Source organism: Bos taurus, chromosome 8 (genome assembly GCF_002263795.3).
Source record: "Bos taurus isolate L1 Dominette 01449 registration number 42190680 breed Hereford chromosome 8, ARS-UCD2.0, whole genome shotgun sequence".
NCBI classification, from domain to species: domain Eukaryota; kingdom Metazoa; phylum Chordata; class Mammalia; order Artiodactyla; family Bovidae; genus Bos; species Bos taurus.
In genome coordinates this window covers 102704655-102728709 of record NC_037335.1, presented here as the reverse complement: position 1 = coordinate 102728709, position 24055 = coordinate 102704655, and the positions used below count along the sequence as shown (strand labels likewise).

The 24055-nt window shown below is 49.1% G+C and overlaps 1 protein-coding gene and 1 non-coding gene across 7 annotated transcripts in view; one reads left to right on the top strand and one right to left on the bottom strand.

Moving 5' to 3' along the window:
- The window catches only part of RGS3 (regulator of G protein signaling 3), a 155168-nt gene that overhangs the window by 103813 nt on the left and 27300 nt on the right, over positions 1-24055 (bottom strand). For all 6 annotated transcript variants that reach the window (XM_059889111.1, XM_059889115.1, XM_059889113.1 and 3 more), the window contains 4 exons: positions 15069-15119; positions 11700-11758; positions 10563-10657; positions 9519-9587 (listed from right to left, as the gene is read on the bottom strand). In XM_059889111.1, the coding sequence (XP_059745094.1) occupies positions 9519-9587; positions 10563-10657; positions 11700-11758; positions 15069-15119 (274 nt within the window). The remainder of the gene's footprint in view (positions 1-9518; positions 9588-10562; positions 10658-11699; positions 11759-15068; positions 15120-24055) is intronic.
- Positions 22231-22362, top strand: LOC112447911 (small nucleolar RNA SNORA72). The gene has a single exon (XR_003036178.1). It is a non-coding gene; the product is annotated as a small nucleolar RNA SNORA72 (small nucleolar RNA).

Below are 24055 nucleotides of genomic sequence, written 5' to 3'. Positions count from 1 at the left end.
AAAAAAGTTTACAAATCTATAGATTAATGAGAAAGATGCTCACCAAAATATTAATAGTTGTACCTGGTAGGTGGGATAAGAAAGGGTTTTGTTTCCTCCTTAGAGTTTTTTAGCATTTTTAAATTTTCATAGGGAACAAGCACTTCTTTCAGAATCAGAAAAAAAAAAAAAAAAACAGTATAAATGTATTCAAAAGTATTCTATCCTACCACATCTTTCTCTAGCCTAACACTAGAGTTGCTTTTTTTCCCCACCTCTCCTTTCTTCTCTCTTAGCACATCTCCAAGTCAGTTCCCTTCAGAGACTGGTTTAATATTAACAGCTATTAATCGAGAAACAACATAGGTGTTAAGACTGGAGCGGAAGGGACTTCTCTGATGGTCAAGCAGTTAAGGATCTGCCTTGCAGTGCAAGAGAGGCGGATTCGATCCAGGTCCGGGAACTAAGATCCCGCTGCCACAGAGCCACTAAGCCAGAGCGTTGCAACTAGAGAACCCGCCTGCTGCAATTACTAAAGCCTGAGCTCCGGAGCCCATTCCGGGCAGACTAGAGAATCTACGCTCTGCAGTGAAAGATCCCACACGATGCAATGAAGATCCCACAAGCTGCCACTACAACTCGACACAGCCAAATAAACAGACAAATATTTAAAAATAAAAAGACTGGAGCGGAACCCTGACGGTTAACTTCAATATCTGAGGGATCCACATGGATGAAGGAGTTCTGGGGAAGGTGCAATTTCAAAGCCGAGGATGGAATGAACTGCCTGTAAAGAACTAACTCCCTGGAGATGAGCCTCCCTGGAGACTGGGCTGCGGGGGGCCTGAGCCAGTGCATGGAACCCCCTGAAGAGCCTGCTCCCGGGCTCCAGACCCAGAAGGTTCAAGGTGGGTTCTGGACACAGGCGTCTGGAGAAAGCCGTCCAGGGGATCCTACGGGGCACCCATCATGCCTGCCCCATGAGCACCAGAGGTCTACAACGTCTTTACAAATACACTTTGTTTGGATTCTCCAGAAAGAGTGGCAGCGGCCTACCACCCGAAAGTGAGCAAAATGGGTTCCCGCAGATAGCCTTGCCGAGTGAGGGGCAGGGAGGCAGGATGAGGGCCGCTGATCCTGAGACCCGGCGCCCCTCCCTGCAGAGGCACGCTCTGCACCGGGCCCTGTCTCACCAGCTGCTCTCATTCTGCTACTCCTCACTCCCCGCGCTCTCTTCCTGCCCCCCTTTCCTGCAGCCTGGGCTGCGAGTGCTCCCTCCCCCTTGCACTAACAAGGGGGAGGGAGCACCCCCCCTTGCCAGCCCCCTCCTATCTCACCAGGCGGATTAATCATCTCCCCCTAGAGGACAGTGCAGTCACTCCATTAAAGCCACCCATCCACATCCACCCCCCAACCCACCACCAAAAACAAACCCTCCTCCCTCCTGGTACATGGCCAAGTCGGCACTACTGGAGGTGCAGCCGCAGTGACCAGAATGAGTGGCAGCCGCTGACCTGAGCTGCCGCTCCAGAAAAGCCTTGTCAAGACTTTGCCAAAGTCCTCATCATGGATTTCGTTCTGTTCGTCAACACATTCAAGAGCAACGCAGCTGGTATCCAGGTGCCCACACTGCCTTGCTGCGCACTTTCCTTTCACACTGGGTACGGCCGTAACTGTCTAAATCTCCCAGGCACGATGCTTTAGCTGTAATAAAGGCTGTCTCTTCCTGCTCTTCAGTAAGTAGAGTTTTCATCCCCTGGTGCTCAGAGAATGCTAAATGGTTGATAGCCTCCCATGAGCTTTGCTTCCTGCGAAGGGGCCTCCAATGATTTCATGATACTTCAGGCCCAGCAAATTGTCACAATCAATGTCCATAAACAGGAACCTCTAAGTGTTCTTCAATTAGCTACTCCTGAAGCCTGTTTTTAAAAACCTTTGGAAGAAGAAAGACTTCTTTTATGTGGAACCTGAATACATGGCAATCTACTAGTCAGGCAATAAACGGGAACTGGTGATCGCCTGAAATTTTGCTAGGCACAGAGTCTCAGGGGCCAAGACTTGGGTACTTCTGAAAGCTGAACCCTGAACTTGGTGAAGGTTTGACAAATGGATGAATCCATCATTCCCATGTTGGCAGGCTCTGGGCAAGGAGCCCCAGCATTAAGGAAACAAGACAAACACTCAGGAATTTAAACAGCAGTTCAAGGCAACAATACAAGGGATGTCACTAGACAGGGCGAGATTGACAGATGAGCAGTGCAGGCAATAAATGCTGGATGCTCAGAGCGGCAAGAAGTGGTTTAGAACTGAGACGTTCTAAGAAGACCTAAGACAGTGAAGCCAGAGAGAGGGAAAGGAAGAGCATTCCAGGCAAAGGGAACAGCTGGTGCAAAGGCTCAGAGGTAAGGCTTCATGGAGCATTCATGAGCAATAGTACAGACAGTCCTCCATACGCAAGGATGAGGAACCCGTGGATATGGAGGACCAACTGTACTACACCACTTTATAGAAGGGACTTGAGCATCCATGGATTTTGGTATCTACGGGGGTCCTGGAACTAATCCCCAGTGGATACGGAGAGATGGCTATACTCGGCTCAGTTTATTTTTTAGCACACGGTAGGAGACCCGCTAACAAAAAGAAAATGCATTATTTTAGGGGAATGCACTTTACTTTTCTCTCCCAGGGGCCTTAAACTATTTCTGTTACAGACTTATCCCATTGAATCTCAATTTATTTTGAATTTGATGACTTAAACTGCACACACATTTTCCCATTCATCTTCTCTTTCCTTGGTCTCAGTCCCCATCTCTGGTCACAAGCTTCCTAACTTTAGGGTGCTGTACTTGGCACTGGCATGGTTTATAAAGTAGTTGAAAGAGGAGAGGGTACAAAGAAAGTGTACAGCAAACAGCCTCTCCATCTATGTAATTACTATCAGCATAAAAGCTTATGTTCTGCAAACGTATATTGTGTGTGTTTAGGTTGTTTTTTGTTTTTTTTTTTAACTTGGTGCATAACAGCACAATTCTAAGACTGTTCTCTTACCACAAGTTCTGAAAACACCAGGACTGACATTAGAAGCTTCAGCTTGGCTCTTTCCACATCACTGAACAAAACTTTTAAGTAGTTCAGTTCCATAGTCAGTGATATTATGGAGTTACTGTTAATTTTTAAATGTGATAATGGCATTGTGGCTGTTCTGTTTTTTAAGTCATCTTTTAGAGAGATCTATAGCTCAGATGAGCTGATGTGCTTTAAAATAATCCACTGGAGGAAGGGACAGTGGGTGAGGCTGTAAATGAAGTAAAATCGGCCACATATTGATCATTGATGAAGCTGGGCTACAAGTATGTGAGGGCTTATTATATATTTTCTAACTTTGCATATGTTTGAAAATGTCTATAATGTCTTAAAGACTCACAGAACCCCAAGTCGAAAGAAACCTTTGAAATCACTGCCTTTTACAGGTGAGGAAATTGGGGCCCAGAGCCGGGAAGTGACCTGTCCACGGTCTCACAGCGAGGAGGAGCTACGCCAGAATCTACTGCCCTGAGGCCTGGTTCTCCTCAGCTCCCACCGTGCTCACCACAGGAGCCCAAATCAGCCTGCCCCTCCCAGCAATGGACCGTCCTGTTTCTCTACTACATGCTTACAGCAGTCCCTGGAAGGATCGCGAGAATTCATGAAACAGATGCCCCCCCTTTCATCTCCTATCAGTCTCAAAATGTAACTGCCACATATTCAGCTGGACGACTGACATAAAACTGTATTAAAAATGCTGTGAGAGGTGGCCTGAGGCATAAGCACACCGATGCAGAAAAGGTTTGGCTTTGGAGCTTTTTATCACCTGTGTGAGCCAGTCAGGTGTACTGTATCATGTGACTTGATGCCAGGCTACCTGGATTTGTGTCTTGTTTTCACCACATGCTGGCTGTGTTACCTTGGGCAAGTTGCTTAACCTCTCTGTGCCTGTAAAAGAGAAACATTAAGAACGCCTACCTTATATGGTATTGTGAGGATACTGTGTCCACACAATAGATAATGATTAAATATGCTTAAGGTCCACACACTTGGTGGACATGCAGTGCTTGATAAACAAGAGCAATGATATCACCTTGGGCACGTTCCTTGGCCTTAGTAAATCTCGGTTTCCTCTCCTCTGAAGAGACAGACAGTAGTAATTCCTACCTCTCAGGGTCGTTGTGAGGATTAAATGAGCTAATGTATGTAAAGTACTTGGCACAGAGAAGGGTTCATAAATGTTTGCTCCCTTCCTTCTGCAATTGTCCTTCACGTTGTGAAGTTGAATGTCCGTCCTTCACAGACACACAGTTTGATTTGAGAGTGTTCAGCAGGGCAGGGGTTTCCGGCAATGGCTCTGCCTGTCTCCCGCAGCTCAGAGGCCTTCTCATTCAGAGATGGATCGATAACCATGCCTCCCGCCCGCCGAGCCGGTCACTGTGGAGCTGGCACCTCGGGCAGGGCCATCTGTTCAGAAAGCAGGCCTGTCTGCGCCTGCTCTGTCCCTCTTTGAGCTTTGGGTTGGGACTGTGACCACAAGCTTGACTGTGTTTTGTTTAATAAGGAATCTCACTTTCCCAAAATAGGCAACAAGTGGAGACACTGCCTCTGTCACGCTGCCTCCCCGGGTGCTGACTCACTTTCCCCGGCCTCACTCTCTTTTCCAAAAACCGACAAGTGCTCTGCTGCCACTTCTCCAGCCGGCTCTGCCTGGCTCGCTCCGCTCTTGCAGGGGAAATGGCGACTCCCACAGTTTGGTGTCTGCCTCTGGCACCCGCTCCACTCCTCGCCTCTGTCCACTGGGCTCAGCAGGCATCCTTCTGTTTGTCTGCCACTCCTCCTCTGTCTACTTCCCAGATGGCACTGCTGCTGCTGCCAAGTCGCTTCAGTCGTGTCTGACTCTGTGCGACCCCTTAGACGACAGCCCACCAGGCTCCTCTGTCCCTGGGATTCTCCAGGCAGGAATACTGGAGTGGGTTGCCATTTCCTTCTCCAATGCATGCATGCATGTTAAGTCACTTCAGTCATGTCCGACTCTGTGCGACCCTACAGACAGCGGCCCACCAGGCACTAGTGGTAAAGAACTCGCCTGCCGATGCAGGACACATAAGAGACGCGAGTTCGATCTCTGGGTTGGAAAGAGCCGGTGAAGAAGGGCATGGCAACCCACTCCGGTGTTCTTGCCTGGAGAATCCCAAGGACAGAGGAGCCTGGTGGGCTATGGTCCATGGGGTCACAAAGAGTCGGACATGACTGAAACGACTCGGCACACTCGGCTCCTCTGTCTCCTTCAGGGCCTTCCCTTCCTGTGTCCATCCCTTTAAGACAGGATTCTGATGGTCCTGGGTACTCACTGTCTTCCTGGGCGCTCTCAGCTGCTCGAAATTTCCCCCCTCACCTTGGCGGCCATGGCTCCCACATCTCCACAGACCTCTCTCTCCCCTGCCCTCCAGGTCAGCAATGGGATCTCTCCTGCACAGCTCTCAGCTGCTTGCCCTCCAGGCACCTCCATCCCGCCCTATCCAAAGCTGCTCTCCCTTCCCCTCCAGTGCATTTTGACTTCGCTAGAGACATCGCTGGCCACCCACGAGTCATCCTTGGCTTCTCCCACTGCGCTCACAGCCAATCACCAGTAAGCACTATTGGTTTAGGCTGCTAAATGCATTTGAGTCTGTTTCCCGCCTCTCTATCCCTAAATCATCTCTCTCACAGATCACCACAAGAATCTCCCAGCTCCTCCCCAACCTTCCCAAGACTTACCAGACTGATAGAGCTAAATACACCCCTGTCATTCCTCTGCTCAGCACCCTTCAGTATCGCCCCATGACCAGATTCCCAAACACCAAACTGGCTGCATGAGGTTCACCCTGAGAACTTGTGTAAATGCAGATTCCTCCGCCCTGCCCTTGAAAATCTGGACTGAATCAATCTGATGTGTTACCTGGGAACCGAGGTTCCCCACAAGCATCCCCGATGATTCTGATGCATTGCCAGGACTGAGAACTACTGACCCTTTGGAGAAACTCACACTCCAAAGAAAACCTATAGACTCATCCGTTTAGTTTACGCCATCCTCTTCATCTTATCTCCAGCCAATCCCTACTTTTAACCTCCAGCAACACCAACAAGTTTGCAAATCCCGCCCCATGCTGGCCCTGCCCTCTGCACTCTACCCGCTGAGACTGAAGACTCCAGGGTCTAAATACCTGGCTTTCCATCTTGCCTCTACTGTTCACTGCCATGTGACCTTAGGCAAGTTACTCCCTTTCTTAGCTTCAGTTTCCTTTTCTGAAAACTTAAAAACAAACATGTACTTTCCTTCAGTTCAGTTCAGTCGCTCAGTCGTGTCTGACTCTTTGCGACCCCATGACTTGCAGCATGCCAGGCCTCCCTGTCCATCACCAACTCCCGGAGTTCACCCAGACTCACGTCCATCGAGTCAGTGATGCCATCCAGCCATCTCATCCTCTGTCGTCCCCTTCTCCTCCTGCCCCCAATCCCTCCCAGCAGCAGAGTCCTTTCCAATGAGTCAACTCTTCACATGAGGTGGCCAAAGTACTGGAGTTTCAGCTTTAGCATCATTCCTTCCAAAGAAATCCCAGGGCTGATCTCCTTCAGAATGGACTGGTTGGATCTCCTTGCAGTCCCAGGGACTCTCAAGAGTCTTCTCCAACACCACAGTTCAAAAGCATCAATTCTTCAGCGCTCAGCCTTCTTCACAGTCCAACTCTCACATCCATACATGACCACTGGAAATATCATAGCCTTGACTAGACGGACCTTTGTTGGCAAAGTAATGTCTCTGCTTTTCAATATGGTATCTAGGTTGGTCATAACTTTTCTCCCAAGGAGTAAGCATCTTTTAATTTCATAGCTGCAGTCACCATCTGCAGTGATTTTGGAGCCCCCCAAAATAAAGTCTGACACTGTTTCCCCATCTATTTCCCATGAAGTGATGGGACTGGATGCCATGATCTTCGTTTTCTGAATGTTGAGCTTTAAGCCAACTTTTTCACTCTCCTCTTTCACTTTCATCAAGAGGCTTTTAGTTCCTCTTCACTTTCTGCCATAAGGGTGGTGTCATCTGCATATCTGGGGTTATTGATATTTCTCCCTGCAATCTTGATTCCAGCTTGTGCTTTTTCCAGCCCAGCGTTTCTCATGATGTACTCTGCATAAAAGTTAAATAAGCAGGGTGACAATATACAGCCTTGAGGTACTCCTTTTCCTATTTGGAACCAGTCTGTTGTTCCATGTCCAGTTCTAACTGTTGCTTCCTGACCTGCATACAGGTTTCTCAAGAGCCAGGTCAGGTGGTCTGGTATTCCCATCTCTTTCAGAATTTTCCACAGTTTATTGTCATCCACACAGTCAAAGGCTTTGGCATAGTCAATAAAGCAGAAATCGATGTTTTTCTTGTACTTTCCTTAGAGTTGTCTTAAGAACTAAATGAGATAAGGCACTGTTAACCCCTGGCTTGTGGTAACACCCAGGAAATGGTTGCTCTTGTTATCAACTGTGTCTCCTCCTCACCCACACCCTCAAGTCTCTGTCAGAGGTCCTCTCCCAAGAAGGATAGTCTCTGACTGACCCCATGTGTCCCCAGCACCTGCAACAGAGTTGCCACATGGGTGGCCACGAAATGGCAGCTCAGTGAATGAGATCTACAGTGCCATGAGCACCAGTCCACGATAACAAGTAGATACTCTGCTGAAAGACAGATCTTTCGCTATGCAGGTTGTTGTTCAGTGCTCAGTCATGTCCAATTCTTTGTGACCCCATGGATTGCAGCACACCAGGCTTCCCTGTCCTTCACTACCTCCCAGAGTTTTCTCAAACTCATGTCCATTGAGTTCATGATGCCATCCAACCATCTCATCCTCTGTCGTCCCCTTCTCCTCCTGCCCTCAATCTTTCCCAGCATCAGGGTCTTTTCCAATGAGTTGGCTCCTCGAATCAGGTGGCCAAAGTGTTGAAGCTTCAGCTTTAGCATCAGTCCTTCCAATTAATATTCAGGGCTGATTTCCTTTAGGACTGACTTAGGTTGCATCTTGCTCTCCAAGGGACTCTCAAGAATTTTCTTCTCCAGCACCACAGTTTAAAAGCATCAATGCAGGTTGCTGATACTGCTGCTAAGTTGCTTCGGTTGTATCCGACTCTGTGAGACCCCATAGACAGAAGCCCACCAGGCTACCCCATCCCTGGGATTCTCCAGGCAAGAACACTGGAGTGGGTTGCCATTTCCTTCTCCAATGCGTGAAAGTGAAAAGTGAAAGGGAAGTTGCTCAGTCGTGTCCGACTCTTAGCGACCCCATGGACTACAGCCTACCAGGCTCCTCCATCCATGGGATTTTCCAGGCAAGAGTACTGGAGTGGGGTGCCATTGCCTTCTCCGCAATGCAGGTTGAGGAAGGCTCAACTTGAAAAGTTATACTGGCTATCAAATTTAGGGTACCCAAAAGCATTGAGTCCCCAAATATTCTCTGGGTCTAACCTGGTGAATTGAGTCAATTTTCATTCACCTGGGCTCCTTTTCAGTCACCATTTTCAGTTCTACGACTGTTGCATGGATGTTACTGGCCACAGAGTCTCCCAGATTTCTTGCAGTGCACCAGCTGAACGAGCCCCAGATGCTCACAGCGGGCCACACAGTCAGGTGCTCTCACCCTCTTCCCTTCCCTCAGCAGCCAACTCTCACCCTCACCACCCAGCAGTCCTGCTCTGCTCTGTACTGGCCGCCGTGACTCATGACTACATCCACCTCCTGTGTCCTGGGCTGCCTGAAAGATTGACCCGTGTGGATTCTCCTACACACAACTCTGCAGCTCCTGGCCTCCTCGTGGCAGCCTGAGCCCACTGAGCATGCTCCTGCCTCCCTGCCTGAGCTCGTGCTGTGCCCCTGCCTGCCATGCCCTTCCCAATCTACTACTCTCCTCATCTCATTCTTGCGCTCTGCCCCGAGTTGAAGATCCCACTTTTTGCATGAAGCCTTCCTTGGTTGCCTCAGCCCATAATGAACTCTCCTTCGTCCCATATTACTATCCTAGTACTCATTGCATTCCTGTATTCATTCACTCAATAATCACCAGATATCTACGTGCTAGGCACTGGGTACAGTGGTGACTTAGAGAGAAACGGGCCTGTGTTTCATGGAGCTTCTACTCCCGTGGGGCTGAGCCTGTGTGTGCTGTGACTATCGTTTGCCTCCACGCAGAGCCTGTTATCCCCTCCTAAAAGTAGGTGGCTAGGGAGCAGAAGCCACACGTAGGCTGGTTGGCATTTCAGTGGCCAAGACAGTGTCCCGATGACCCCAAGGTCTCAGTAAATGCACCTTGCTAACATGATCCGTGGCATCACCTGGAGTGACAGGAACTCACGGGGGTGGCGGCCTCTCAGATTTAACCACTACCATCCATTCATCTAAGCGCTACTTGAGCCCCCACTATATGCTAGCTGTCTGGCTGCCAGCCACAAGCCCAGAGCAGGTCTCCCCTCAGCTCAGCAGTTCCCCTCACCTGGAGTCACCCGCCCTGTTCCACACAGTGAGCAGGAGGCGCTTCTGCTCGTCTTCCTCTTGGACAGGACTGCAAAGCAAACCGCACAGAGTGTTAGCAGAGCCAAGCTCTGGTCCAGCCCCACACAGTCCCTCATAACGGCAACTCCTGAAAATAACCTGAACATCCAACCGTAAGGAGCCGGTTAAACAAACTAGAGCCCAAATAGAGTGGGATGTGAATATTTATATTCACGAAAGAGTTTACATTACATTGTTAAGGATGAAAAGGAGGTTACAACACGATATGATAGAACAATTCCATCTTTGTAAACACACGCCCACACAAATTCAAAGACCTGAAAAGAAATGCCACAAAACATTTCAGGGAGTAGCAGGGCTAGCAGTACTTTCTCTCTTCTTCTTTCTGTGTACTGATCTTTTCTATTTTTCTACCATAAGCAAAATTACCTGGTGTAGCAAGGAAAATAACAAAATATGATTAATCTTCACTAATAAGAAAATATAAAACGTCCGTTGCCTTTCCATTGGCCCCAGAGTTCAGGGAGGAGGGAAAGAAATAATAATAATTACACCACCGGACACTGTGTTACACTATCTCATCTACACCTCCGCTCTCTCTGAGCTCCATACTATTATTAGCCCCATTTTACAAATAAGGAAGCCAAGGTTCAGAGAGGTTAGCGAGTTGCGGAGGGGCGGGTGGGGAAGCAAAACAGCCCTCAGCTTGGAAAATTCCTCCTGCTAAAGGAGAAAGTTTGGCCCAAGGCACAGTGGGAAATTGCCTCCTTTTTTCAGGGGCTACCAGCCTCGGGCTGGGCGTTTTAGTTCTGAGAAGCAGCCACGTGATACCTTATCACTGTGGACCTCGCTGCTGGGCCAGGTGCCAGGGATGCGAGAATACAAGTGAATGAGAAAACAAAGACATCCTTTAGAAGTCACTGTTTTTCTGCTTAGATCTGGTTCTAGAGTTGGCACACAGAGTTGTTTCAGCTAAACACTCCTTGCCTCTCCTCTCGAGGACCCAGCCACACCAGACTCTTACAAGAAGAAGTACTCGTGGAAGATGGGATCTCTGCAGTCCGGAACGGTCTGTGTCTTCTGGCGGCACAGTCGATTATCTTCAGGGATCAAAGAAATCTTGAATTGGAGAAAAGTAAGGGTGAGATGATGTCAGAGCCACATAATCACCTAAGCCCGATGGTTGACTCTGTGTATCTCCAAGTTAGTCTCCTCCAGCACCCTTCAAACCAGCCTCTGCAGAGGACAGAGTGGAGTCCTCCAGATGCCGGTAAAGAAAGAGGAGCCCTGGGCCGGATGCACTGTAGTCAGATGCTGGCACAGGGCCTCTTGGGGAGGTTACCAAGGAGGCAGCCCCAGGCCCAGGCAGAGATGGGGTACAGCCTGACCACCACTGCTCTTCCTCCAAGCAGAGAGGTTTCTCCCCAAAGCACATAGCCTCTTGTCATCTGAGTCCCCAGCAGCTGCCGGATGCCCTTTCCCAGGAGGCTCCAGGTCAGCATCCGCCAAGAGCCACCCCCATCCACGCTCTGGTCCTCATGTCATTCGCTGCCTGCCTTGGGTTCCCACCCTGATCCTGACCCTGGTCTGGCCCGTAGGGGCCTCTTACCAGCCTGGGGGCTGCGGGAAGAAGGCAGCATGGTGCGCCTGACACCTGACCGCCATGCTTTGGGAGGTGCCTGGCCTTTGGCTCCAGCTGGAAGTAGCTTCCAGCCGCCCCCGCCCCTGTGGTGTCTCTGTTTTCACTGTAAGGTCTCCACTCAGGACCTTCCAGCCCTCAGATATCCTCTTTCCACTCCACCACCCAAACTGCCAAACTGCCTCTGATTTGGGGGAGGAGAGGGGTGAAGACGTTGCTTTTCATGAGAAGATTTGGGATCGCCTCTGGGTTTCCTCTATCCACACGCTCAAGGTGCTCACCCACGTGGTAAGGCACAAGCTCACCCGTAAGGTTCCAGTCCTTGCAGGAAGCCGGTCTCTCCCAGCTCAGCGCCCCTCGCTAGGCCTAATAAATGCCTACTGACCAAATGATGGAACTGTAGCTGCCACACTGAATGGCCCCAGGCGCACAGATATGCTGGGACCTTGGAACTCAGTAAGGTGGTCCCTCGCCAACCCCCACCCCACTCATACCCACCCCGACACCCTGCTCATCATATACCTTGACGTAGGAATCACAGACGCCAGGCTCCTTGCTCATCAGGCCTCTGCCTTCTATGACTAAACAGAGGAAAAAATGGGGTAGGTGAGTGGGAAAATCATCACCAGGCTCTTACTTTGCATAACGACCACTGGATATTAAGCCCCCTCTGGTCCAGCCCACTCCCACCATCTCCAACGCTCAGGCAGCACCTTCACTGAGACATTACAGGATTCAATTCCCTGACTTCCCAGGAGAGAATGTAAAGTTTATTGAGTCCAAGCCCTCATTTAATGGCAAACATGAGGCTATGGGGCGGCAAGAAAATTGCTCAGTCACAGAGCAATGGGAATGAACAAGCTGGGTTTGGATCCCTACCTCTAGACTCCCAGTCCAGTGCTATCCCACAAGACTGCCTCCTGGGATGGAGGCGCCAAGCTGGAGAACTTAGCCCGTCACTTACTAGCCATGTGAGTAAGCTGCTTCACCCAGGAGACTGAATTTGCCCCTTTTAATGGGTCAGTGATAACAGTGGGCTAGTGATAATAATATCCACTTCACGCGGTTGTTGTTTTCAGTCGATAAGTTGTGTCCAACTCTTTGCAACCCCATGGACTGTAGCTCGCCAGGTTTCCCTGTCCTTCTCTATCTCCCGGGGTTTGCTCAAACTTATGTCCATTGATTCGGTGGTACTATCCAACCATTTCATTCTCTGTCACCCCCTTCTCCTCACACAGTAGTGGCCAGATTAAATGAGATCATGTGTTCATGATCTGCTAAGGTGCTTAGCAGAGTGCCTGGCAAAGTAACTACTCAAAAAGATTTGCTAAAGAAAACAAGGAGAGATAAAGGCAAGGGATAGGTGCAGGGTGAGGTTCATGACTGGCCACGAATGGGAGTGTGGCTCGTTTGTCTGAGGCCTGTAGAAATCAGACAGTAGACGTGACGGAAGCTGAGCCTCTCTTCTCTTTTCTGTTTGGTTTTGATTGAGCCCTAGGCCTTGGCTCAGACGGAGCCCCTGTAGCCTGAGGCGTGAGGCCTAGGAAGCCAAAGGAGAGAGAGGGACGGGCTGGAAGTGATGAAGAGCCTGAGACTGGGGTGAAGCCAAAGCAAACTGCGCAGGACAAATGGACTGGGGGAGGCCAAGTGCACTCGGCAAAAGCCGCACAGCTGCAGCCAGGCTCTGGCCGGCAGAGCACCCCCCTCTGCTGGTCCTTGGGAACTTCACCTTGGCCCCCCCAAGGCCAGGACCGGAGGACCCCAGGCGCCTGCTGGCCATCCTGCCTGGCATCCTAGTTTCTGTTCCTGCGTGTACCCTTCCTGTGGGTGTGGTTGCTGCTGAACCCCTGGGTCTCCCTGGCCCCCCGTGGAGGGGAGGCAGATCTGGTCCCACTCTCACTACACTCCTGTCTGCTGTAGAAGCCGGCTGTGCCCTGGACACACCAGGGTATACAGTATAATTGGGATGAGGACACAGAGCAGAAGCAACAGCCTTGTAGGTGGGTCAGGCGGTGGTTCCTGGGAGGGAAAAATGATGCAAAATGAGCCTTCCTTCCTGAGTCTTAATGAGATTAAAACAGGCACATTTCTTACAACATCAGAGGAAGGGAGACTTACTTTTCAAAAGGCGTTCAAAGAAAAGGCAGGCTCAGAAACAAGGAACCGCTGGTGCGAAGGCAGAGGCCCGAGCAAGCCCGATATATTCAGGGGGTGAGGGGGGCACAAAACTGGATGGAACGGGGGTGGAGGGTACCTGGAACAGCAAGAGCCAGGAAGGTGGGAGAAACAGGCAGGATCTGCTGGGCCAAAGAGAAGGATAGGGCCATGACGGGAGCTCAGTAACTACTTGTGTGCTGGATGGAAGGACGAACAAACGGATAACTGGTGGGTAAAGTATAGAATCCTCTGGGCAGCACATCAGACCGTCACAACCTGGTCCCAGCTCACCCCTGCACCCCTCTGTGCCACAGGCATGTTAGACAGTCATCAAGTGCATCATGCCCTCTCTGACCCCCGGCCTTGGCGCCTGTGGCTCCCTCTTCGTGGAGTGCCTGGCCTGCCTGTTCCCCTCTGCCTGGCTCAGGCCCCTTCCTCCTTCAGGATGGAGTGTGGACATTACTCCCTCTGCCAAGTTGTCCCAGCCACCCTATCAGCACCACCCAGAGGTGGGCACTTCTCCTTGGCATCCCCAGCCCCTGGCACAGGGACGTGTTCAATCACTATTCGGGGAACTTATGGTTTTCTGTATTACTTAACAAACACTCATAGAGCGTTAACCACATGCTGGGTACTGTCCTAAGTGCTTTACTAAAATTGACTCCTTTAATCCTTGTCACAACCCATAAGATAGGTACTATTATCGTAAGATAGGTACCAATATCACCATCCAGCAGATGAGAAGCTGAGCTTGCTTAAGGTCACTGGAAAAGAATCAGAGCCAAGATTCGGACACAAGCGGTCTGGTTCCAAAAGCAGTTTGATCCCTGGGTTGGGAAGATTCCCTGGAGCAGGGCATGGCAACCCACTCCAGTATTCTTGCCTTGAGAATCCCCATGGACAGAGGAGCCTGGCAGGCTACAGTCTGTGGGGTCACAAAGAGTCAGACACAACTGAGCAACTAAGCACAGTCTGGTTCCAAAAGCTTCCGTGGCAGCTCAGCTGGGAAAGAATCTGCCTGTAATGCAGGGGACCCCTGTTCAACTCTTCGGTCGTAAAGATCCCCTGGAGAAGGGATGAGCTACCCACTCCAGGATTCTTGGGCTTCCCTGGTGGCTCAGATGGTAAAGAATTCACCTACAACACGGGAGACCTGGGTTTGATCCCCCGGTTGGGAGGACCCTCTGGAGCAGGGCATGGCAATCCACTCCAGTATTCTTGCCTGGAGAATCCCCATGGACAGAGGAGCCTGGCAGGCTATAGTCCATAGTGTTGCAAAGAGTTGGACACGACTGAACACAGTCTGGTTCCAAAGACGGAAAGCTACACTGTGTTCCTGCACTGTGACGCTAGCGGTGACGCTACACTGCCGTCAGTGAACGGATGGACAGATGAGAAAGCTAAAGAGAGAGAGGAAAGAAAGGAAGCAAGGAGAAGGGGAGGTAAGGGCAGCTCTTCTGTGGCCCCACGCCAATGGAGCCAAGGAGGATGGTGAGTTGCCAAAGACTGCTCCAGCCTGCCATGGACTCCACATCAGGCCGGGACCAGGGGATGGTCTCTAGGAGTCCCGAGTGAATATCCATTTTTTTTCCTATGGACACATGGCAGGACACTATACGAAGAGGGGAAAGAAGCCTTGGCCACCGTAACACTTCCACTCGTTCCTGCTCCATGTGGAAGGTCAAGTGGCCCACCCCTTCCCCAGTGAGCCCCGATGAGCACAGCCATACTTACTGTGCAGCCGCAGAACCCGGTCCTGGGCATCAATGGACAGCTTTAGCTGACCTGAGGAAACAGCAAGAGAAACAACTTCACCTCATTTCCTTGCCAGGTGAAACATGGGGTGACATTGACAGGTATGCGCTTTTGTTCATGTGAAGCGATTCAAGGTTTTGCATAGTCTTGGGGTTAAAAAGGAGCTCAGAAACCACCTAGTTAAGCCTCCTCATGGCCTCAATATCTCCAGTGGTGGTTTTCCATCCTAATCTTACACTCCCCTGGTGATGGGGAGCTCACTACCTTACCAGGTAGCCAAGCTCTCACTGTTAGAGTCAGAAAAATTGTTGCATCCGCATGACAGTAAGGCTAGATTTGAGAGTTAAGGACCCGGGGTGGGCCTCAGTCGGGAGTCCACACTAAGGGACTGGCTAAAGCTCTCCAGCTGTACAGACAGCTAGGCTATGTTCTGGGAAGGCAGTAACAATACAGGGACATGGGATGAATGAGTTGGGGGAAAAGCAAACGGAAAGAGATCAGCCGTGGGCAGAGAGATCTTTCAAAGTCAATGCTACTGCCCCTAATCCTTCCACAGGATCCTGACCTCCTTAAAGAAATGCTGAGGAGACTGTCTCTGATGTTGGCACAGAGATTTGCTACTCAAAGTGAGGTCCAAGAACCAGCAGCATGAGAAGCGTGGAAGCATGAGAAACATCTCATGAAGCATGGGAGTTAGAAATTCAACATCTCAGGACTTGCCTGGTGGTCCAGTGGTTAAGACTGTGCTCCCAGTGCAGTGCACCCCGGTTCGATCCTTGGCTGGGGAAGTAGAGCCCACGTGCTACAAATCAGCTAAAGATTCTGCATGCCACAGCTGGGATCCTGTGTGCTGCAACTAAGACCCAGCAAAACCAGATTTTAAAAAATCCAGTGTCTCAAGCCCTGGCCCAGGCCTACTGAATTCCAAGTCTACAGTTTAACAAGATCCCCAGGGAGTTGCATGCACATTAAAGGTTGAGGAGCCCTGGACCAGAGCACACTGAAGAGTCTCTTAACATGTTTCTTAGTTAGGAGAAGGCCTTCTTAAGCAAGACACAAAAATGTAGAGGTCACAGGGAAAAGAGATGAATTTAACTCCATGAGACTTTTTAAATGTCTGTTACAATTAAATGTATCATAAACAAATTTATGAGACAATGCAATAGGAAAACAAGCAAAGGACAGCTAATTGGAAATTCAGGGATAACAAAATGGCCAATAAACATACAAAAAGAAGCTCAAGCTCATGGAGATCTGAGACATGCAAATTCACAATCAAATATCATCTTCCCCCAATCTGACTGGCAAGAAATCTAAGAGATGACAATGTCAAATGTTGGTAAAGACAAAGGAAAACAGATACCCTCAGGCCCTGATGGAGGAAGTGTAAATGAAGGGTAATTTCTTACAATATCTATTAAATACAAATGTCTTTATAGTTCAACCTAGCAATTATACTTCCAGGTAACTATCATAGACAAAAACTCATGTGGCTCTATAACACTGTAAAAAGTTGAAAATACTCAAAAAACCCATCAATGAAAATCATTAAATGAACCAATTATAATTGTGCTGTGGGATAGTATGGGCCGATATAAAGAATGGGAGAGTGCTATGCATCCTGGAATAGGAACATTATTGAGACAAGATTATTATTATTATTTTGGGGCCATGCCAAGAGGCATATGGGATTTTAATTCTCCAACCAGGGGGTCGAACCCATGCCCTCTGCATTGGAAGCACGAAGTCTTAACCACTTGACTGCCAGGAGGTCCTGAGACAAGTTTTTTAGTGGAAAAAACAAATCGTGGAACAATACGCATAATATATATCTCTCTGTGTTTGGTGTGGTGTCTGTGTATGTGTGTGTGTGTGTTCTGAAAGGATGTCAAATTAAAACCAGTGATCACCTCTAGGGAATAGATTGGGAATTGGAGGGAGGGAAGTCAAGAGGAATTTCAATCTCCCATTCCTGGAGTTGTTGTAACAATACAAATATATCCATGACCTATAGCACTTCTATAATTAAAAATAAATTAAAGAGGAAACACACGGAGAACAGACTTGTGGTTGCCAAGGAGGAGAGCGGGGAGGGGAGGGAAGGAATGGAAGTCTAGGGCTAGCAGAGGCAAACTGTTAAATATAGGATGGATAAACAGCAAGGTTCTATTGTATAGCGTGGGGAACTATATTCAACACCCTGTGATAAACCTTAGTGAAAAGGAATATATATATATATGCAAAATTGAGCCGCCTTGCTACACAGGACAATTCAACACAGCATTGTAAATCAACTATACTTCAATAAAAATTTTTTAAAAACTAAAGAGGAGACAAAGCAGGAAAGAAGAGAAAGAGAGAAAAGGGGGAAGCAAGGAAGGGAGGGAGAGGGGAAACATGAAGATAATCGAAGGACAAGGGCTGGAATACAGATGAAGAATTGAGGGGCGGCATGACGTTTCTCTTGTGGCTTTCACAATTTTTATTTTTAAAAACACAGTATAAAAACAGAACATCAGGTCATCCTCATAGGCATCCAGCAGCTCTCCAGAGAGAGAGAGAGAGAGAGAGGACCCTCTTTGTCCTCAATGACATGTGGGAAAAATCGTATCTCAAGTCAAATAGACTCCTCCTAGAACCTCAAGAAGCCATGGAACTCTGTCTTCGCAGTGGACACAGGGCCTGCAGAGAACCAGTACATCAACCAGAAAGCCTGTATCTGCTGCATCCATGACAACCTTTTTAGCAGTTATCTGCCTCTGCTTGATCACCTCCAGGGACGGGGAGCTCACTTCCTGAAATGAGAGCTCTTTCCTTTTAGAGATAATTCTGGCTGTTCAATGCCCCATCTCTACAGAGTTAAATGCGGTCTCTTGGTACCTTTCACTCACTGGACCTCACTCTGCAGTCTCTAGGCTCTCTTCTTTAGATCAAAGTCTAAAATCTCTCCACCATTCCTCAGGGCACAATGAGACATCCCTCGTCATCCCAACTCTTCATTTCTGGACATGCCCCATGAAACTGGGCTGGTGGCTGGGGTTGGTGCTTTGTTGGTGGCTGCAGGAAGGGCAGGCAGAGCACAGAAAGGAGGGAAGCTCTGCATCTGTAGCTCTGCAGCAGTCCACCAACCACTATGATCTTGCCTCTCATACTCTGGGCTGCTTAAGCTACAGTCCCAAGCAATTTAGACTCCAGCCAACCCTGATCCAGCTCTTCACCCATCAGAAATCTCTGCTGCTTTCCTGCCCAGGACACTGATCTCAGAAGCCCAGGAGGCCTGTTCCAGTTCCAGCCCCAACGACCCTTGTCTCTCAGAGCCACAATGTCCTCAGCTGTGGGGTGGAGTAATAATAGGGGTTATCACACTCTCTGAGCTGTGTGGGAATCAGATAATGCTGGAGGGTGATGAGGTCCTTGGATGAAAGGCGCCAGGAGAATCCACAGTATTATTAGCTCAAGGTCTGAGCAATTACCACTTTGAGGCTCCCTAGAGCTGAGAAACCTCCTACAAAACCTGCCCGATCCAGTGTGGGGTGGGAGAGGGAGGTTGGCAACAGACAAATAAGGCCAGCAGCCATGGATGGGACCTCATCAATCCAAAGGCATCTGTGTTTAACACATTTTTTTTTTCCCTGAAACTCTACCAGCGCAAACTCTGCACAGCCTTTGACTGTGGATGACAACGGACTGTGGAAAATTCTTAAAGAGACCACCTGACCTGCCTCCTGAGAAATCTGTATGCAGGTCAAGAAACAACAGTTAGAACTGAACATGGAGCAACAGACTGGTTTCAAATAGGAAAAGGAGTACGTCAAGGCTGTACATTGTCACCCTGTTTATTTAACTTATATGCAGAGTACATCATGAGAAACGCTGGGCTGGGTGAAGCACAAGCTGGAATCAAGATTTCCAGGAGAAATATCAATAACAGATATGCAGATAACACCACCCTTATGGCAGAAAGTGAAGAAGAACTAAAGAGCCTCTTGATGAAAGTGAAAGAGGAGAGTGAAAAAGTTGGCGTAAAGCTCAACATTCAGAAAACTAAGATCATGGTATCTGGTCCCATCACTTCATGGGAAATAGATAAGGAAACAATGGAAACAGTGACAGACTTTATTTTGGGGCTCCAAAATCACTGCAGATGGTGACTGCAGCCATGAAATTAAAAGACGCTTGCTCCTTGGAAGAAAAGTTATGACCTCCTCAACAGCGTATTAAAAAGCAGAGACATTACTTTGCCAACAAAGGTCTGTCTAGTCAAAGCTATGGTTTTTCCAGTGGTCATGTATGGATGTGAGAGTTGGACTATAAAGAAAGCTGCTGCTGCTGCTGCTGCTGCTGCTAAGTCGCTTCAGTCGTGTCCGATTCTGTGCGACCCCATGGACTGCAGCCTATCAGGCTTCTCCGTCCATGGGATTCTCCAGGCAAGAATACTGGAGTGGGTTGCCATTTCCTTCTCCAATGCATGAAAGTGGAAAGTGAAAGTGAAGTTGCTCAGTCGTGTCTGACTCTTAGCGACCCCATGGACTGCAGCCTACCAGGCTCCTCCATCCATGGGATTTTCCGGGCAACAGTACTGGAGTGGGGTGCCATTGCCTTCTCCATAAAGAAAGCTGAGCTCCAAAGAATTGATGCTTTTGAACTGTGGTGTTTGAGAAGACTCTTGAGAGTCCATTGGACTGCAAAGAGATCCAACTAGTCCACCCTAAACGAAATCAGTCCTGAATATTCATTGGAAGGACTGATGCTGAAGCTGAAACTCTAATCCTTTGGCCACCTGATGTGAAGAACTGACTCACTTGAAAAGACCCTGATGCTGGATAATATTGAAGGTGGGAGGAGAAGGGGATGACAGAGGATGAGATGGTTGGATGGCATCACCGACTCAATGAACATGAGTTTGAGTAAGCTCCAGGAGTTGGTGATGGACAGGGAAGCCTGGCATACTACGGTCCATGGGGTGACAAAGAGTCGGACACAACTGAGTGACTGAACTGAACTGAACTGAACCAGTGCAAAGCCAACCTGTACCCAAACACATCAGGCTTCCCGTGGCCACTGGAACCACTGTGCTGCCCAACACCTATCACCTTCCAACAGCCCTTTCCTGGAAATCAGAACCAAGAAATCTCCCAACACAAAGGATCACTAATTCCATTTGATAAACTTCTGCTGGGCCTCTGCACTAAGGCCTGAGGGAGGAAGGGCAGATCTGAACAGCGCCTGCCCTCAGGGAACTGAGAGCCCAGGGGCTAAGGACAAGGGCCTGAGCAAGCTCAAGGGTGGAGCCAGAGCAGAGGACAGGACTGGGGTGCAGACTGACTCAGAAACCAGATGAGTCTGCACAGCTCCACACAGCTCCCCTTCCAAGCCCTGCAAGCAGGGCTCCTCAGGGAAGGCCAGGTTGCCTACAGCCTGTTACAGCAGAGAAACCAAACCCAGCAGCCCAGGCTCCAGGCCCCCAGGGGCAGTACAACCCTACTCCAGCCCATCCTCAGGCTCACAGATGAGGGAGGGTACAATGAAGTGTGGGAGCCTTCCCTCCGCCATGCCCGTCCTCTCTGTCCTCCCCCTTAGCCCAATCCATCGAATGTCTGTTGCTGTGGTTCAGTTGCTAAGTCGTGTCCAACTCTTTGAGACACCATGAACTGCAGCACGCCAGGCTTCCGTCCTTTACTACTTCCCAGAGTTTGCTCAAACTGATGCCCACTGAGTCGGTGATGCCATCTGACCATCTCATCCTCTGTTGCCCCCTTCTTCTCCTGCCTTCAATCTTTCCCAACATCAGGGTCTCTTCCAATGAGTCGGCTCTTTGCATCAGATGGCCAAAGTATTGGAGCTTCAGCTTCAGCATCAGTCTTTCCAATGAATATTCAGGGTTGATTTCCTTTAGGATTAACTGGTTGGATCTCCCTGCTGTCCAAGGGACTCTCGAGAGTCTTCTCCAGCACCACAGTTTGAAAGCATCAAAGTCCTCAGTGCTCAGCCTTCTTTATGGTCCAACTTGAACATTTGAGGCTCCTGAAATCACCTTGTCCAACCTTTTCATTAGGCAGCCAGAACAGTCTTGCCCAGAGATGGAAGGTGACTTGTCCTGGGCCAACGGTAGCAAGGCCGGTCAAGCCAGAGATAGAGCCCAGGACTATGCCCAAACTCCAGCTCCTTTCCTGTGCTCAGAACTGGTTTTCCAACACTCTTCTGTGCACCACTGCCTCTGCCAATGACACCCTGGGGTCCAGGAGCAGAGAGAGCCATCAGACACATGACAAGGCTCTTCCTTTGCTTAGAAGCCAAGAGGAAGCCCAAAAGAGGGCAGGCTCCAAGAATGTCTCCAAGTGTAGAGAAATGAGCCACTGGGAGGAGAGGAAGTCAGGCTGAATCCCTAGGGCCTTCAGCGGGTTTAGGTATCAGCTCATCAAGCCCCTCACAAGCCCCCAGATCTCTGGTCTTGTCAATATTCCCACCTTCTCCCCTGGCTCAGAGTGTGGACTGTTAGTGTGCAGGAAGTTCAGGCTAGAGGACCTGAAGTCATCCTCATCGGGTGTTCAGGAGAACTGGAAAAGGCCTGGCCCCAGTTCCCATGGGGCTGCAGGTGGGCACCAACTCTGTCTACAAAGGGTGGTGGCCCCGGGCACCCAGAGAGCCTGCAGAAGCACAGCAGGGAGCAGGATCCCAGAGGTGAATGGAGGCCAAACAGGCCCCGCATGGCAGAAATACTTGATGAGAGCGAGCTTCCAAAAGTGCAGGCAGGGATGGCAACAAACCCAAATTCTGCTGGGCACAGGACCTGGGGGTTTCAGGCTCATTGGACACCATGGGGATAAAGGTATGCTGCTGCTGCTGCTGCTGTTACGTCACTTCAGTCGTGTGACCCCATAGACGGCAGCCCACCAGGCTCCTCCGTCCCTGAGATTCTCCAGGCAAGAACACTGGAGTGGGTTGCCATTTCCTTCTCCAATGCATGAAAGTGAAAAGTGAAAGGGAAGTCCCTCAGTCGTGTCTGACTCTGTGACCCCATGGACTGCAGCCCACCAGGCTCCCCTGTCCATGAGATTTTCCAGGCAAGAGTACTCGAGTGGGTTGCCATTGTCTTCTCCGGGGATAAAGGTATGGAAGCTGGCTAAAGAAATTCCATCCACTGTGAATATTCTCACTGTTATGACTTTGTAATAATCAAGGCAGGCTAAACATTTGCTATATTAAGACCATGCATGTGTCCCCAGACCTAGTTCTTTGCCTAGGTCTGGTTTTATAAATGCTGGTGATAAACCAAGTCTGATTTACATGACGCATCTTGTGTGGGAAATGTCTGTGACTCTAGGTATCTGATCAACCTTGAGAAATGGTAGCACAGCTAGTGTGATAACTTTTGAAGATAACCATTGCTATTTTGATGATTACCAGATGACATTAAATGAGTTATTAAAAAAAAAAAATTCCGTCCGGCAGACCTTACTAAGTAGAGGGCTACAGGAAGATGAGCTCTGACTCTCAGGACACCATCAGGAAGAGACCTACCCAGAAAAGGAAGGAAGAAGATGGAGGTTGCAGACCACAGCTGGATGCAGGGTTCAGCAAGACTGTGTCCTAAAAGGAACTCATGCCACCCAGGGGTCTGTAGAGAATACAGATCTGAGGGACTTGTCTGGCTAGCGTTGAGCAGCAGTCACCTCCAAACTCTATTCACCTCTAAATCAATTCCCCACTTAAGAACTGCCATGTGTTGAAAGCCACAGGAAGGAGGATGATAACAGGACAAACTCACGAGGAGGTTGGGGCTGCGTGGAGCCAGTTGCTAACACTCAGAGGGGTTGTGTTATCAATTTCACTCCCTGCCCTCCAAGGGAGATATGGTAGCTGCAGTGGCACTGAGGAACTGGAGCCACCCAGCTCTCAGGAGGTGGCCCTGCAGAATTTCAAACGTCTTGTTTTAAGGAGGGAGACTCTTGAGTTCCATTTGGAAAAGGCGGCCCTGGTGTTTAATGGTACCACGCCTGAGTGACTGAGCATGCACGCATGCACGCTGGCAGAACAACAGTGAGCAGAGGGCTGCTGTGGTGGAATAAAAATTTTGATGGGTCAATCCAACCCCATTCATCTGACTCTCTGCTTCCTGTGAAATTTGACATTAATGTGGCTTCCCAAGCTGATTTTCCTTCCAGCAGCAGATTGCACTGCCAGCATAAGTCTGCTAGCATCTTGACTGCAACCTCTGTGAGAGACTCTCAGAAAAAACCACCTGGCTAAGCCATCCCCAAACTCCTGACACACAGAAAGAGTGAGATTAAAAATGTTGGTTTTTAAGCCAACACTTAGTGGGACCATTTGTTATGACACAGTAGATAACTAATACATACTCACGTTGCCTCCACAGTTGGATGACATAAATTTGATCTCAATTCTCAAGCAATTTTTCAACTTTAAAAATTGTTAAGAAAATACACTTCTAAGATAAATCACTATAGTATGACTGAGGATAAAGAAGACTTCCAGTTTTTGAGGTCCTTGATTTTCTTAATAAAGAATTTTGATAGATTTAAACCATACTCACCATCACCAAACTGCACAATCTGGAAATGTCCCATGTTAATCCAAGGACTCTTGAGAGTCCCTGGGACAGCAAGGAGATCAAACCAGCCAATCCTAAAGGAAATCAACCCTGAATATTTACTGGAAGGACTGATGCAGAAGCTGAAGCTGAAACTCCAATACTTTGGCCACCTAATATGAAGAGTTTACTCAATGGAAAAGACCCTGATGCTGGGAAAGACTGAAGGCAGGAGGAGAATTGGGTGGCAGAGGATGAGATGGTTAGACAGCATCACTGCCTCAATGAACATAAATTTGAGCAAACTGGGAGGTGGTAAAGGACAGGGAAGAGTCAGACGTGACTTGGCAACTGAACAGCAACAACACCACAGCTAAACAGTTCCACACAGGACTGCAGCTCAACTCAGTCTCGG